At 43.1% G+C, this 17,818-nt stretch overlaps 1 protein-coding gene across 5 annotated transcripts; it reads left to right on the forward strand.

The window, feature by feature from the left end:
• The first annotated feature begins 721 nt into the window (after positions 1–721).
• LOC121621705 (microtubule-associated protein RP/EB family member 3-like) lies at positions 722–16,447 on the forward strand. 5 transcript variants are annotated; one of them, XM_041958276.1, is made up of 9 exons: positions 774–795; positions 4,094–4,286; positions 9,172–9,239; positions 10,256–10,380; positions 10,481–10,626; positions 11,407–11,566; positions 13,135–13,250; positions 13,881–14,033; positions 14,988–16,447. In XM_041958276.1, exons 4-9 carry the CDS (start codon positions 10,260–10,262, stop codon positions 15,054–15,056), a joined length of 765 nt encoding a protein of 254 aa, XP_041814210.1. In that variant the 5' UTR covers positions 774–795; positions 4,094–4,286; positions 9,172–9,239; positions 10,256–10,259; the 3' UTR covers positions 15,057–16,447. The 5 variants fall into 5 exon arrangements, 4 of the variants coding, with proteins under 4 accessions (XP_041814209.1, XP_041814213.1, XP_041814210.1 ...); XM_041958275.1 differs by lacking the exon at positions 4,094–4,286 and having other exon boundaries at positions 722–795; XM_041958278.1 differs by lacking the exons at positions 774–795; positions 4,094–4,286 and adding an exon at positions 4,616–9,036.
• Positions 16,448–17,818: the final 1,371 nt, after the last annotated feature.

The following is a 17,818-nucleotide window of genomic DNA, read 5'->3' on the forward strand; positions in this document are numbered from 1 at the left end:
TACTTTTATTTCATGCTTCTTAATACTTCTACATCTCAGAGGAAAATATTGCAGTGCTCACACTACATTTAGCTTTACTTACTAATTACTTTGCCACATAAGATTATTAATACAAAATATAAATCAACTAATGAATTATGATGTAATATGGATGAAGCTAACTGGGAGTACATAAAGTAGTTAAAATAAACTCCACCTATATATCTACAACACTAATTTGATGGAAAAATCAATGCATCAATAATTATAATCACTAAAATAATATATTTTTTTGGAAATTGGTCACTCTTCATAACTAATGTATATTTAGATGCGAACACTTTTGAAGTTTTATGCAGGACTTTTAGTCGTAACAGTATTTTCACCCTGTTGTAGCCTGTTTTATATAAGAAAAAAGGTACTTTTACTGAAAAAAAAGTGAGTGAAAACGTCCCATTTTGTACCTCTGCTGACATTTAGAATGTTTATCTTTTTAAATTTTATTTGAACTTTCATTGAAAGTGGGTGAGAAGCTGAAACTGAGAAGGAGGGAGAAGCACAGCAGCCTTTAATCACCAAACGTGGGCCGCAGTCCGGCCGTCGTAGCATTTCTCCATCATGGCTGCTCACGGGACACCAGTTTCACTAAAACTAATAAAACAATCCTGCAACTCTTTTGCGCATGCGCATAGCCAGTGGTTTATGTGCGTAGCGGTCTCGCGCAGCTTGCTGAGGCAACAGCCGGGGTTATAGCAACGGAAAAGCCCAGCTCTAGGTATATCAGGACGGTTGTGAGAGGGACGCTGTCGCACTTCAGTGAGTATTATTAACTTAACTTAACTTAAAATCTGCTTCTTTACGGTTGAAATCAGTTTATTTAACGGCTTGTTTAATTTACGTCTCATAGAAATACTTATGTCATCCCGTAGGTGACAGTTGTGCTGTCATTGGAACTGTACGTGTGTATTATCGAAAAGGCCTTCAGAGGGGGGTAACGACAGGCTAAAGAAAGTCTCGTTTTCAGTCGTACTTGGATGTATTTTTAGTTCGGTAACGTCCGTGGTGTGAAACAAAACCGTGTGGAAAGTCCTTGAATTCAACAACAACAGCAAGTCGCGACCAACGTTAGCAGTGTAACTAGTTAGCTAGGAGCTAGCAGCGTTACAATACAGTCACACAGTGGCAGCAGTGCCCGCCGCACCGTAGCGTCAACTGTCAGAAATGTCCAGGCTGACCCGTTAAACCGGCTGGCACCAGGCTGTAAAGTTTAGTCACAGTAAAACACATAAGTCTTAACATACTTTTCAAACGAGCAGTATAACGATATAGTACCTGTTTTCTCTAATGCACAAGAGCTGCCAATCCAAAGCAGTTTATTAGCGTGTAAACGAACTGTCTTTATTTGAAAGTAAAAACAGGTTTGGAAAGACTCTTTCAGATTCTTTATAACCAATAAAGTCAAGAAGGCTCACTTAAAAATATGCATAACTAATTCAGTCATTATAAAGATATTTCTCCTTCATGCGTATTTTGTAAATCTGTGTTAGGATCAGTATAAACATGTTTACTAACTGCTGCCTTTTGATAATATTTAGTGTAACTTCAGAAAAATAATAAACTATGAACTGTTCATACGGATAACAGAGCGGTTTATGACCATATAAACCTTTCCTAGGGATCGATAACATTGGTAAATGAAAAAAATGTGCCTAATTTCAGACATTTTTCAGTTAATGTGTCAAACATCTATGTATACTTTAAGAAAGGTCTAGAAATTACAAGAAACGTCTCCACCACAGCCCGGTTTATCATTGCGCAGAAATCCTCCAGTGTTGTGATACAGACGTTTATTGACACATCCTCCTCTGTTGTCATCGATGAACATATCCTCATCTGTTGTCATCGATTAACATTGTCCACCACCAGTTACCGTCTACTCGTGGACGCGCAGCCGTTTGTTGTTGTTTGGCCAGCTGTTCCTCTCTCTGCCTCCGCGTCCTCCTTTCAACGAGCTCCTCGTCCGTGTACTGTGGCTCAAAATGGTGAGGACGTCCATCGTAAACAAAATCATCGTCCACCACCTCAGAGTCGGAAAAATATTCATCCATTTTGTGAAAAATAACAGTCGCAAACTACAGCTAAACTAGCCGACCGCCGCAGAGTTAGCCGTGTTGTGGCTGGCTGCTCGCAGCGCGCGGCGCTCGAAAATGACGTCATCCACGTCAGAAGTAGTTGTTTAGAGACACTGGATGTTGATAACATGCCACCACGGGCTCAGAGGGGAATAGCACCAGCATATCATAACAAAATATTGGAATATGAACGAGTTTCGCCGCAGATTATGCGTTTATAGAGGCTACGCACGGGTGCCTCAATTACTCGCATTATACGGATATACGCCGCTCTTCTGGGGCTAATTTCTTCAAAACGACTCCAAATGCCACCAAAGTTGTCTGGGCGTCTAAATGGTCGTATTAAATGCTACAAATAAAGTCCAGGTTGTAAAAACGAAAGTTATCCTTTAAAGCTGTTAGTATAGCTGATGTGGCAGTAGTACAGTGTTAATAAGGTTCAAGGTTTAGCTTTATTGTCATTATACAATACAGGATTGCACAATGAATTGCAGTTGCAGCCACCTCTACGCTACACACACAGCAAATGTATAAACAGATATTCAAATATTTAAATGAGAATATATTAAAACCAATAGGCAAAAAATGCATATACATGTATAAACAAAGTATATAAAAATCTAGCTGGAACTGTAGAATGGCATGTTTGCTTAAAAAAACACTTATGCAATAGCAGTTAATTGATTTCATCATCAAAATAGTTGCCAATACATTTTCTGTCACTTAACTCGTTATTTCAGCTCTAGTTACAGTAAAATAAGCAGTCTAAAACAACTGTCACATACTATAGAAGGGAATAAACAATGTCTAGTTGAGATGTAAAAGAAGTGATTAGTGTCCAAAAGTATTTAAACAAAGTAAAAACCATAAATCGAGAGTGTTATTGTTAAGATTCCTTAAAATACACCTCAATCCATTAAGGTAATCAGCAGTGACAATTTCAAGACAGATTTTTATATTCATTTGTGTGCCTTAATTTGATAGTGGGAACAGGAGGAAATTGCAATAATTAGCGTTTATTATTACTACAGACTTGTACTATAATAAGGGGTCAGATGCAAAAAACAAGTATTGTGATGTATTGAAGATCTGGATAATGTTCTGCAAATAGTGTCCGTCAGTTGGGAAAGTCCAGCACTATAGTTACACTGTCACATTCAATTGTAATCATGCATCTTATAAATCACTGACACTATCCTCTTGGTCTGTGGAATTAATAAATGTATTATAATAGACAACTATGAGTCAACTGTACACGTTTCTTTAACAATTTAAACAAAGCCAAGCACGTGTTGTTTGTCTGGAAAGCATTGTTCTTCGAACTAGGGCTGTAACTAATGATTATTTTCATCAGCAGTTAACTTGTCAAATACCTCTTTATCAGTATATCTATTTATTGTTTGAAAATGGTCTTCACATGTTCCCAGAGTCTTGATGTCTTTAACATCTTGTTTTTGTTCAACACATAAGAATCACATTTTAGTGGCTAGAACTTACATTTGTCATTTTTGCTTGCTAGTTTGCTAGTTTGCTTCGCTAGTTATTGCTACTAATGGAATTTTTGTCAAATATCTACAGAGGCCTTGGACAGATAGTTGTTTGTACTAATGTGCGCAGTTTGGTTCAGAAGTGGACCAGACAGTTGAGTAGTAAAATAAAATAAAGCCTTTACTGACTTTCTAACTTACAAATTAGGTTTTCTGTATTCACCCACCAAAAGACTGGCATAATTGGTAGTTTCACCAGCCACAACTACAACCAAATTAGCAGCATTTGCCTGGTGGACTCTGTTACCTCTGTGAAGGCCTGCAGTCAGGAAGTGATTGTTCTGCACAACATCCTGTATGGTGTTTATTTTGGAGGCAGTCAGTTCACAGAAAATGCTTTGTTATTGTTGGATTGTTCCTTGTCTCAAGCTGTCAGCATGATGAATCAGAACTGTGTTGGTTTTTCTGCTTGCTGGATGCTGCTGGTGATCTCAGTTGCCTTTGTAATCGATGACGGGTTACATCATGTTGGACCTTGGCTAAAAGGATTAACTGAGCAGAGATTAGTGGCCTAGCAGGTGAACTAGTGACTGAATGCTGGTTTATCTATGGAGTCTCTCCTTGTAACCCTGTGGAGATGATCTGGAGCCGGACACCAAACCATTCTGAGGATTCAACAGAAACACAGGTACAGAGGAAGTTATATTTAAAGGGGATAAACAAAGACAAGCATAAGTTACCTCTGAGGAATATTCAGAGTTTTAGAGTTGCCAGTAAAGTAACTTTGATGTAACATTATCTTCACAGTACCTGGACTAATAGCCCACACAATACTGGTTTCTATTTCATCCTTCCTGACCGCCAGAGGCGGTGCTTTAAGCACTGAATGACTCCGTCTCGCGCATGCGCAGGTCGAGAAGTAATACCAACAAAGTCACCCGTGAGTGACCCCCTGACGACCTCGGACAGGCTATAACTTCCGGTGTCGCCAGAGGATCTGTTCCTTTTTTCTTCTCGCTTCGCAGGTGTACTACGGTCATAGCATTAGCTTGGGGCTAGTTATCACCGTTACGTACAGCAGCTGGAAGTAAGTCTGTGCAGCTTGCTGCCGGTAGCCTTGTGACCGCTCATTGCTGGTCGGAGCTGCGAGGTGCTCGCCCTCTAAGGGCTGCGGCAAGCTGTCCCTCCGGGAGGCGGTGTGTGCGGTTTCACCGGCATCGCCCCGGGCAGTGAGGTGCTCCTTCCTTCGGATTATCCTGCATCACACGGTTGGATCCGACTGGTAAAGTACCACTAATCAGACACATATTGTGCTTTGTTGGTGACGGCAGTGTTTTCGTTCCCTCCCCCGGCTTAGTTGTGCTCTGTTACCCTTACAGTTAGCCGCAGTGTGTCCGCTTAAGCTAACTTTATTATTTTGTAGCAACTTTGGTTGCACCTGTTTTATTTAGTAGCTTTACAGTTACGACTTGTTGGTGACGGCAGTGTTTTCGCTCCCTCTCCCGGCTTAGTTATGCTCCGTTATCTTTTCAGTTAGCCGCAGTGTGTCCACTTAAACTAACTTTATTATTTGGCAGCAACTTGGTTGCACCCGTTTTGTTTAGTAGCTTACAGTGACGACTTGTTGGTGACGGTAGTGTTTTCGCTCCCTCTCCCGGCGTAGTTGTGCTCTGTTATCTTTACAGTTAACCGCAGTGTATCCGCTTAAGCTAACTTTATTATTTGGCAGCAACTTGGTTGCACCCGTTTTGTTTAGTAGCTTACAGTGACGACTTGTTGGTGACGGTTGTGTTTTCGCTCCCTCTCCCGGCGTAGTTGTGCTCTGTTATCTTTACAGTTAGCCGCAGTGTGTCCGCTAAGCTAACTTTATTATTTGGTGGCAACTTTGTTTGTACCTGTTTTGGCTAGTAATCTTGCAGGAGCGACCTGTTGGTGACGGCTGTGGTTTCGCTCCCTCTCCCAGCATAGGTGTGTTTTTTTCTTCGGTCTCATTACGGTTAGCAGCAGTGCTTTCGCTCGAGCTAATGTGATTGTTTTGGCAAGGACCTCTTACTTTGTAGCATCTCTTTTGATTTAGAGTTAGCAATTGCAACTTGATCGTACCTATTACAATGAATTCTCACTCCTTTACCGCCTGTATGGCGCCTCTGCAGCCTGAGGACGAACATGACCTTTGCCCCTCATGTCTTGGCCTCGAGCACCTGAAGGAGGGGCTGTCAGAGGACCCCTTCATGAATTGCAGCTTCATGACCTTGACCTTGTCTGGTCCAGAGGATGACATCCTCTCAACGGCAGTTTCAGCCACTGAGTTTGGGGATTATGGGATCCTGATGAGGCCTTGAGGCCGAATGTGAGGTGTCCTTCACCCCAGTGTTGCATCACTGATGATTTACTTTCTAAGGCCTATGATGCAGCGGCTCGTATGGGCCGCATCGGGAACTCAATGTCTCACCTCATGCTCGCCCTCTCAGCCTGCCTTCAAGAGACTACACAGGACACATCAGCTCATAATTTTAGTAATGCGTCTCTGCAGGCCTTCGCCCTGATGACCAGGGAGCTAGGGCGTGTGATGTCCACCCTGGTCCAGGCTCGCCGGCAGGTTTGGCTGGCTCAGTCACCCCTCTCAGAGGCATGCAGAAGGACCCTTCGCAGCATCCCGGTGGAGCCAGGAGAGTTGTTTGGGTCGGCCGCTTTAGAGGCACTGGAGACAGACCAGACAGCAGCTCTCAGGTCTCCACAGGAGTGTGCCCCCCCCCCCCCCCCCCGCTCGACCTAGAGGTTCTTCAGCGGTTGTGCAGCGCCGCTCTCAGCCACAGGCTGGCTCTGGTAGCTACCAGAGGCCTCAGCGGCCAGTGCAGCGAGCGGTGCAACGGTCAGTGCAGCAGCCCGCTCGGCGGGCAGCTCAGGATGTCCGGGCCCCTGTTTGGCAGCCTTCTAGTCAGCCTCCGGCCTTGGATGTTAACGGGCGCCCCCCCAGAGCCTCCAAAGGCCGGGGGGCCAGGAACTGAAGTTCCGGGGCCGGTTGTCGGCTGCTTTTCCCAGCAACAGCTCAGTTATTGGGCTGCTTACACCTCGGACCCCTGGGTGGTGTCCATCCTAGCCCAGGGGTACAAACTGCAGTTCAGACGCTGGCCCCCTGCCTTCAGCCGGGTCAGAATGACCATCATAAGCGACCCGGCAAAAGCCTTAGCCTTGCACCAAGAGCTGTCCGCCCTCCTGGTCAAGGGTGCCATCGAGCCAGTAGATCCCCTGTCACAGCCCGGGGGATACTACTCGACGTACTTTCTGGTGGAGAAGAAAGATGGCGGATTTTGCCCCATCCTCGATCTCAGGGGCCTCAACAGATTCCTGAAGGTCATGCCATTTCACATGCTCACCATTGCAGAGGTTATGCATGTGGTTGCCAGAGGGGAGTGGTTTACTTCCATCGACCTGAAGGATGCCTATTTTCATGTTCCCATCATACCTCACGACAGGCAATTCCTCCGGTTTGCCTTTCAAGGCCGTCATTTTCAGTTCAGAGTGCTACCCTTTGGTCTCTCCCTCTCCCCATGGGTGTTCACCCGCTGTGTGGCAGCAGCCCTCTCTCCCCTGCAATCACGGGGCATAAAGATCCTTCCCTATCTAGACGACTGGCTGGTGTGTGCACCTTCCCAGTCTCAAGTGGTGCGGGATACGGCTGCTCTTCTGGCTCACGTGGCCTGGCTGGGTCTCAGGGTGAACATCAGCAAGAGCTGTCTGACACCTTCCCAAAGTATAACCTTCCTCGGTCTGGCTCTGGATGAAGGCTTACCCATCACTTCGGTGGGTGGACGACATCCTCCGCCTCCTTCCCCTCTTCCGGCAGGGCAAGTGGTTGCCCTACGTGCAGTATCTACGCCTCCTGGGCAAGTTGACAGCTGCCGCAACCCTCTGATTCCCTCTGATTATGGCAACGCTGCAGAGGGTTCTTCAGCGGGGCCGCAGACTGCTGCTGGTGGCCCCCTTCTGGCCGGGGCGGACGTGGTTTCCTCTCCTTTACAGGCTCTGTCACGGCTCACCATGGCGCCTCCCCGACAGGAAGGACCTCCTGTCTCACCTGGGGGGCTGGGTGTGGCATCCCAACCCTCGCCGTCTTCAGCTGTGGGTCTGGCCTCTGCAGGGTCTGATCCACTGCTGAATGAGTGTATAGGCACCATCCGCAATACTGTCCTGAACGCCAGAGCACCGTCTACCCGGGCACAGTATGAGAACAGGCGGCGGCTGTTCTCTGGGTGGTGTTTAGGAAGGCATGAGGACCTTGTGCACTGCTCTGTGCCTATTATTTTGGAGTTTTTGCAGTCCCTCCTGGATAGCGGTCGGTCACCCTCTACCCTGAAGGTGTACGTAGCCGCCATTTCATCCCGGCATGTTTAGTCAATAACAACACGGTGGGATGTCACAGGTTGGTGGCCCTCTTCTTGAAGGGGGCTCTGAGACTACGTCCCCCACGACTGCCGAGAGCTCCAGCATGGGACCTGCCTCTGGTGCTGGATGCTCTGTGCTCGCCACCCTTTGAGCCCCAGGCACAGGCAGCCCTACGGTGGTTGTCAGTGAAGACTGCCTTCCTACTCGCTATCACCTCGGCAAAACGTGTTAGCGAGCTTCATGCTCTGTCAATCAGCAGTTCTTGCCTACGGTGGAACTCAGACGGTTCAGGGGTCACCTTATGGCGAATCCTGCATTCTTGCCTAAGGTTTTGTCAAACTCGCACCTTAATCAGCCTATCCAGCTGGCTCGGTTTGACCCGCCAGTAGGGGAAGGGGATGGGAAGTCGGTGCTGTTGTGTCCTGTGCGTGCTCTGAGGGCCTATGTGGACAATACTGTGGGTATACGCCAGTCGGACCAGCTTTTCGTGTGCTTCGGCGGTCCAAGAAAAGGTTGCCCTCTCTCCAAACAGCGTCTGGCTCACTGGATCGTGGAAGCCATTTGTCACGCATATAAGACGGGTGGTCATCCCCTGCCATCTGGCGTGAGTTGCCACTCTGTGAGGAGCGTCTCCACATCATGGGCTGCACTGAGAGGAGTGCCTCTGGAGGCAATATGTCCAGCAGCCTCGTGGGCATCGCCGAGCACTTTTGCAAGGTTCTATCGAGTAAACATTGCCTCTCCTCACCCACTGGGTGTGGTCCTCCTACCAAGTTCTTCTGCTTCCAGTCAATAAGGTCTGTATTTCGGATTCCTCGTGACTTTGTTGGTATTGGTCATCCAGTGCTTAAAGCACCGCCTCTGGCGGTCAGGAAGGATGAAATAGAACGATAGTTACGCATGTAACTACGGTTCTATGAATCCTGGATGACCGCCAGAGCGTTCAGTCACTCAGAATCCTTGTGGCTTCGCGAGAAGATTCTGCAGGAACAGATCCCCTGGCGACACCAGAAGTTATAGCCTGTCCGAGGTCATCAGGGGGTCGCTCACAGGTGACTTTGTTGGTATTACTTCTCGACCTGCGCATGCGCGAGACGGAGTCATTCAGTGCTTAAAGCACCGCCTCTGGCGGTCATCCAGGATTCATAGAACCGTAGTTACATGCGTAACTATCGTTCTGTCTCCAGGTCTTTCTTTAAGGTGGTCCACCACAACCTGATTTGAACAGTTCACACCCAACACACACCCATCGCAGGTGAGTGTGTGAACGTTTGTTTTTTATTTTTTGCCTTGACATAAAGCAGTTAAGCACCAAATCTCACATATTAACTTTTTTGGATAAGATGCCTTATTCAGTAGCAGCATTAGTATAAATACTCAAGTATCTTTAATATTGATATTAAACTTTATTTTTAGAGTGCTTTTCATGGTTGAAGTAGGGTTAAAACATTTAAGGTCTGCAATGAGGCAAATAAAAGCAGACAATTTAAAAATAATACAAAAGTAAAATGGCATTAAATACCCAACCATAACATAAAATGCAGTATATGACTCTTCTCTTATTGTACCAATGCAGTGAGTATTACAATAGATAAGAGGTTCACATGATTCTATAATAATTCTGTAATTTTCTTTCATTTTCTTTCAACTTTGTTGCTGTTATATCTTAAAATATTTTTCAGTTGAAATTATTTTTGTCATATGTTCACCACAGCTTTATTAATTATACAATGCATCACTAAAACCTTGCTTTTCCTCAAATGCAGTCATTCTGTTCAGTAAGAGACATTTAGTGTGGACTGAGACAGAAGTCATCCAGCTCCACTCATCCCATCACAGCCTGACACAACTTAACATAAAGCAATGCAAGAGATGCAAGGCTATAACTTGAAGAGACATTCAGGCTACACAAATGTGCCATGGACACTCTTACCTGAAAAACAAGAAAAGAGTAATCAAATAACAGATTGGAAAGAATTTTGTTTTGACTATTTTGACTGTATCTCATATTTAAGAACAATGCAAGCAATATACACACATGTTCTTGTTTATGTATAGTTAAGTATGGCTGTACATTGTTTTTATCCTTTCTTTTATCTGGAATTTACAAATATAGTTGCATATGTACGTTAATCAAACATATACCTTATATATGACTGTTCACAACTGTAAGCTAAAAGTATTTATCAGCCTTCAGAAATCAATCATTCAGCTGTTGCATGTAATATCTGAGTGCATGTGCTTGTGTGTCTGTGTGTTTTTGTGTGGCAGGAGGATGGCGGTGAATGTCTACTCCACCTCTATGACCATAGAGAACCTGAGTCGCCATGACATGTTGGCATGGGTTAACGACTCTCTACAGCTCACCTACACAAAGATCGAGCAGCTGGGTTCAGGTGAACACACACTTTTTTTATGCCAAGCTTTAATTAGTAATTACATTCACAATGCTTATTAACGTCTAAAAGTGAATATTTGTGTGATTCTTTTCCCTAGGTGCTGCTTACTGTCAGTACATGGACATGCTGTTTCCAGGGTGCATATTGTTGAAGAAAGTGAAGTTCGGTGCTAAGTTGGAACATGAATACATCCACAATTTCAAGGTCTTACAGGCTGCATTCAAGAGAATGAATGTGGACAAGGTGAGAACACACACTCACACAGACACACACACACAGACACACACACACATTCTGACTAGATTTGATTAAACAAATCTTATCCCTGGATTATGTAAGTATAGGAAAGGAAAGGAATCTTTAAGAAGCACCAGCAAGACTCAAATTACTCTCGCCAGGTAGTCCCATTACTGTGATACCAATAAATGTATGTGGGGAAAATGCTCTATGACACTCCTTTCATCACTTGATCCTTTCATCATTAGTGATCCTTCTTCATGCTGCAGTTCTGTCGTCAGACACCTCTAGCAGCATGTGCTGCATAGCTGAGGAGTTCCAAAATAAATTCTATTGTTTTTAATGGAAATTAAACTGCGGATAGTTTCTTATTTTAATTGTTTCGTTAAGTATTTCTGCCTTTATTTTGATTGGAGTCAACGAAGAAGTGACAGAAATAAGGGGAGTGAGAGGAGGCCGGACTTAAGCAGGGGATGTTGTGATTACATGGTCAGCATCTTAAAGATGGCCACTGGGATGCCCCAAAATAATAGTTTGTAATTATCATGTTATCCCCAAATTCTGTTACTGTATTTTGTAATTTCATGCAGTGATCCTTAGCCTCCATAAGCGTGTTCCTCTGCACCCACTGCAGTGGTTTTTCAAGGATTTCAAGAATTAGATTTTCTTTTAGATGTAATATCTGCTGCTGTTTAAATAACATATATAGACCACAGCAGTTCCACAAAATCCTTCCTCAACGCTTTATATCTCTGTCCTCCTCTCTCTCTGTCTCCTGCATCTCAGATCATCCCTGTGGAGAGGCTGGTGAAGAGGAAGTTCCAGGACAACTTTGAGTTCCTTCAGTGGTTTAAAAAGTTTTTTGATGCCAACTATGATGGGAAAGAATACGACCCTGTACTGACACGGCAGGGCCAGGAAGGAACACCACCTCCACCCAACACAGGTACAATACACGCACGTACACGCACACACACTTTGGTGTGTCAGACATAATCAGCTGTGTGTGAACTCCAAAGCTTCATTTCATTACTCTCACCTCTTCATGCAAACACATCCCCACCTCTAACCCAGGTGAACCCATTCTCCACAAACCTAAAAGACCCTCTCGATCAGGTAACATCTCCTTCATCAGGCTTGTGTGTGTGTGCTTATCAGTGCTTGCAGAGCGTCTTACCTTCAAACTGTGAGTTACTTAGATTGGTCTGTTATTGCAGGTTGTGGGTGACAGGACCCGGAGGCGCGAGGTTTCAGGACTCAAATGCAAGACTCAGACACAATCAGCGAAGTTACAAAATAAAGAAGTAATTTATTAACAAAAGGCGCTCAGGATAAATAACAACAGCACATACAACGTATGGCAACAAAGTACAAACAAAAGACGCTAAGGATAATTTAGAAGGTCAATTTCAAAACTCAAAAAGGGCTCAAATGGCAAGGACAATCTGGCACAGGACAAAGGGAGACGCGGACTATATATACACAAGGTAACAATGAACAGGTGGAGACAATTAGGGCGGGGTAGACAATCAGACAGGCGGGAAACACACCGGGAAGTCAAGGGGCCTGAAACGAGAGGAGAGTTAGGTTTCACAATAAAACAGGAAGTGTAAGACAAGACATGACGCTCGTGAACAAAAACACTTAACAGATCTGACGAGACATGACAGTGGGTGGTATTAGGAGCTCTGATTATATATCTGTTGTTGTGCGCAGCTACAAAATGTTGAACAAGCATAATCACATTTTTTATAGTTTAATACACAGTATATAAACTGTGGTGAGAGGCAACACAAATCTAAACAGGACACTACTCAAACATTTCTTGCAGTGATGTGAAGCATACATGTGTGTTTTGGGGCTAAAACCTGCAAAATCACTGCTTTGAGATAATAAAATTAAAGCATGCTGCAAAGACTTACTGTTAAGGATGAATCTGTTTGTGTTTGTGCATGTGTGTGTATGTTTTCTTTTGTACGTCTAAATTCCCGAAAAACATTTGCAATTTGGAAGGGCTTGAGGCTGAGAGAACTTTGGCAAATTGAGAACATTTTAGCCAGTCCTAGGATTTTTAAAGCTACAGGTCAGTTTATCTTAGAGTAAGAGAATTAAGGATGTTTTTCTACACCGACTGCAGATCGGCATCACTAGAGCAACAGCAATTCATCCGTCTCCATACTGCATCAGTTCAGCCACAGTACTTCTGTGCACAAAGTGTTTGACAGTACCCACACGCCTATTATATAAGCATGCATTTATACCCATGAATAAAAAATTGAAAGACTTAAAGCATGAAAAGATGCTTTGGATCACTTTTGCACACATGTGTACAATGGTAGTAAAACATGAGCTATTACAATCCCACTGTACACAGCTGCATTGTGTAAATGGAGCAAATCTGTTGTCTCACACAGACCATGGTCAGCTGACTGAAAACAACACAAACCAAACACGTCCATCCAAGCAAATGCAGATATATAAACGTGTGTCTCTGTGTGTGTTTCTCTCTAACAGGCCCCATGAGAACATCTCCCACAGTACCGAAGACTGTTCCCACCCCCCAGAGGCAGATCAACGTAGCATCAGCCCGCAATGGAGGAGATGCAGAGCTCATAGAGCTCAACCAGCAGGTACAACCGCTGTGATCTGTTCAGTCATGAACTGAACGCCCTGTAGTTTCCTGCCTTGACACTCCAGCATTTACCTCCTTAGGTCTCACACATTTCCGTGATTAATGGTAGCTCTCAATGTCCTTGAAGGTGTTGGTAGTTTGGAAGTTCCCCAAAATTGCAAAATTGTTTCACTTTGAGAACCCTTCTTGGCACAAGCATCATCATGCTGAGAATACCAAATGGGTGCTGGTGGCCCAGCAGTGCTCTCTCATAATAAAATAACACAAGGTCACTGTGCCCGGCCTGTACCATGATGAAACAGGTTGCAGGGATTTTTGGATTGACTCGGTTTATTCTCACATTGTTACAGGTTGTTGATAATTTTAAAGTCTATTAATAACATAAATTAGGTAGCTTTATTTGATTCTGTAATACAACATATATTCCATAACTTACTGAGATGAAGTTGACAGATCAGACTGCGGCTGGTTTAGGTTTTAACCTGCTTTGTTATTTTTAACCTGCTGTTGTTTGCCCTAAAAACTTTGCTGTGCTGTTTTGATGCATGCTCACATTTATTCATACAACCTTGTGCCTAATTTCTTTAGTAGGCATATGAATTGTCTTTATGACTGTCTTTGCTCACAGCTGCTGGATATGAAGCTGACTGTAGAGGGACTGGAGAAGGAGAGAGACTTCTACTTTGGAAAGCTGAGAGACATTGAGCTTATTTGCCAGGAACATGAAAATGAGAACAACGAAGTCCTTGGCAAAATCATGGATAAACTGTATGCTACAGAGGTAAACACAGACATATCACACATGGAGCTCATGCATGCAGATGGAAAATATTTCTGGGTTTTACTTATATGCAATAATAGGAGCACAGATCAGATATGTGTATGAGTGTGTGTATGCCAACTTTACAGTTGGCTCAGTCATTGACTCACTAGTGTATGTTGGAAAATACATTGGATATACACAAAACACCAGGTTACTCAGAGACGTGGGGTCCCGTAGGTAACAGGTGCTTATGTGCATCGTGGTTACCTGTTTACTGTATGCAGAAGGTCAGTTATTAGACTACTCCTGTACCTGTGACCTGACTTTAGAATTATATCATACTTATTTGCATTGTGAATGTGTCTGAATTTTGCACATAGCCACAAACAAGTGAGTGTCATTTATTTTCAATAAATGTTAATAGTTTTTTTTAGAAATAAAAGGCTAAATCTTCTGAATGTAATGATGTATCCTTACACTTTCCCTGACTGAAGTCTTTATCATGCACATGTCAAATGACAATTAGAAACTCAGCCATGGGCATGCATGGCAAAGAAATCTGCTTTCTTCAGGGGAAATCAGGTTTCTCAAATTCCCTTCCCAAGATAACTAAAACCTGGTTCATTTCTTTTACATTACTTTTAAAAGATAAGGTTGCTGCAGAAAGCTGTGTGTAGCTCGGTTATTCAAATACATGTAAACATAGCGATTGATTTGTTGTTAGTCCAGACTGTCTGAGGTTTAGATTCAGCTCTTAAATCACACACAACACCGTAGTTTGAAGTGCTGTGGAACAAATATTAATTTAATTTTCTGTGAAGATTCACTGTCCAGGTTGTGATCTGTCTAGAAATGCTTTTTCAAGAGCAACTTGGACATATACAAACTCCAGAAGGAGGGAAAGTTAAAATCAAAATCCACTAAACCAAACTGCTTATCCTGCCATACACTGACCTCAGTCGTCTTTTGCAGGACGGATTTGCACCACCAGAGGATGAAGAGATTGGTGAAGGGGCACAGGGAGACCAGGAGGAGTTCTGAACTCTTCCTCCTCTTTTCATCACCTTCACCATCCTATCCCCCCCCCCCGTCTGCAGCTGTCCATATCCATGACGACTTTGTTGCACAGCCTATCTTCCCAAACTCTTACTAGCAAAGGACACTTAACCCAGACCTGTCTGGACCAGGGCCCAGCAGCCAGACCTGGCCTACTTGTCTTATTCTAACCTGTTACCAGAGGGGACAGTTACCCTGCAGGGCTAGTTTAGCCTGCTAGTCTGTGAAAGGTTTAAGGTGAATAGCAATGAAATTACATGGATCCAGCACTGACAGCCTGGAGCCATCAGTGCTATCAGTCTGTCTTAAGAGGCACGTCACTTTCTCTCACTGTGCACTTTGATGGTGACCACACAGACTTGCATCAGGGTTCATGCAGAGTTTATAAATGAAGCCACACATTGTTTTTGGATTTGGAGTTTTGGAGTTTTAGGATATTTGAGCTGTAAATTTCACAAGGTGAGATTATAAATGGTTCCTAAGGACTTTAGGAAAAAAGCCTGCACTTATACAGTATTTTGAACATATTGCATATGATGAAACATATGAACGTACATTTAGCCCGCAGACATATCACAGACTTTGAACTGCTCACATGTACATGCATAAAGGAAGTCATCATTCCAAGGTAAAAGCCCCACAGAGTATGCTCTTATTCACCAAGTTGTCCCACCAGGGAGGGTTTGCTCATGAAACTGTTTTGACAGCTTGTTTATGAGACAGCATTATCTATTTATGTCTTTATTTATTTGTCTTTTTTTGTGTGCTCTATACAGTTTCTGAAAAAAAGCTGTTTTGGATTTGGGGAAATTGAAGGTCTTGCACTAAATGTAGCGAAACAAACCGATGGAAATGATCCAAATGCCAACATGCAGTGACTGGCTATAGCCAGAAAGATACAGAAATATGCTATTTTATATTTTGTAGATTTGTTTAAAAGAGGTTTGTTTTTTTTTAACATTGAATTCCTCAATGGCCATGTCAGAGGTGTCAGTGTAAAATTTATTTATCAGACAAATGTCAGGCTTTTAATTCTATGAATGAACAAATGTTAAAAAAAGAGTAAGACTACAGACAGACACTACTTAATACTAATGTTTGACTGTGTTAATTGAGTTAAACGTTGTAGCTGCTATCATTATCTTTCTGTTGCTACTTAATTGAGTTTTGTTGCAAACCGTTAAAACACCACAGTGGTTGCCAAGGCACTATGGGTGTGGTTTATTGTGATTGACAGCCAGGCCAAGTGTGATTGACAGTAGTTGGACCAGCGAGAGAACAAAGTATCAAACCCTCTCTCACCGTTATCACCATGTGATAAACTTGCATCATTTGGACTTACTGCTGGAATGAAATAAAGCTCTGAGTTTCAAGAAAACTGACAAACCTTGTTGTTGTGTGTGATATCTGCCATGTTGCTACTGTTTTTCTCATTTATTGTTATTCCCAATGCAAATAGTTCTGGAAAAAACTTAACAACAGAAACATACACACACACACACTTACCATGAAACCATAAGGATGTTAAGTCATGTTGCCTAAAAAATAATTTGCACTTAAAAAACATTGGTCCAAGGGAGAGGTACAAAATTACAACTGACTCCGAAGATTAACATGCTGACCCAGTGGGAAGTCCACTGTGGTCAGTGGTTAGAGCGTCCACTCAGAGCAACTGGACGAGGCCTTGAGACGGATCCAGGAGGTTTGTGCCAAACGCTAAGTGACTCATTTGAGCGACACTAAGTGCCTCTTTTGAGACACACTGCAGCCAAAACTCACCGTCTGTCACACAGATGGCGGCCAGGCAGAACACTGCAGCAGGTCCATGGTTTAACTGGACCTGGCACTCGACAGTGATGGAGCACACAACAGAGAGCTAATTCAAATAATACATTTGTAGTGCAAGAGTTTAAATGTGTTGGACAACCATACAAATGGAAACTCACAATAACCTGCTCTTCATCAGTCAGTTTTTCTTGCCAGTGTTTTGTTTTCACTTCTCAGATCCAGTTTACATCCAGAATAGACTTGAGGGCTTGAATGAGCAAAAAATTCAAAAACTGAGTTTCTGTATTTTACTTACTGTTGGTGAGGCTTGAGGCTTGGTCTAGGCTGACTGTATTATTTGTGTATGTCCAAATGTATGAAGCCCCTTTTGAATTTTTGGGCAAAATTTAGCTCTTTAACCAAACCTCTTGCTTTTTGTTGGCTTTGAAATCATTAAAAATAGATATTTACAATGACGGACACATCCAAACACTCTGGTGGTGCATGACTGATATGCTTGTCAGTGTAGGGCTGATTTAAAGATTATTTTAGGACTAAAAATATATATATATATATATTGTTTTTTGGTCAATCAGATAATTAATTTCTAATGAACTTTCAGCTGTAGGTACATTACATCTTATAGATTTGGCTGTGATGATTTGTTAGTGTTTTAGTGTTTTGAGTTTATTAATAAATGCTGGTTCAAATTAAAACAGGAGCCATTTTTAAATGTACTTTGAGAAAACTGATTCATATTTCACACATCACTGTGTGGAAATACGCGCAATTTTGACATTAACATAATGACATTTAAACTGATTCTAAACTTGAGGTAAATCTTTAAGATATTTTTAATAACAGCTCAGACCTGTATGTACATGTCCAGCTCCCACCGAGAAATGAAACTAACGGTCCAAACGCATCACTCTGACGTCATGCCGACAAAGAGACGTGGCACGCGGACGGTTAAATGATCA

This window comes from Chelmon rostratus, chromosome 18 (assembly GCF_017976325.1).
Source record: "Chelmon rostratus isolate fCheRos1 chromosome 18, fCheRos1.pri, whole genome shotgun sequence".
In the NCBI taxonomy this organism is placed as follows: Eukaryota; Metazoa; Chordata; class Actinopteri; order Chaetodontiformes; family Chaetodontidae; genus Chelmon; species Chelmon rostratus.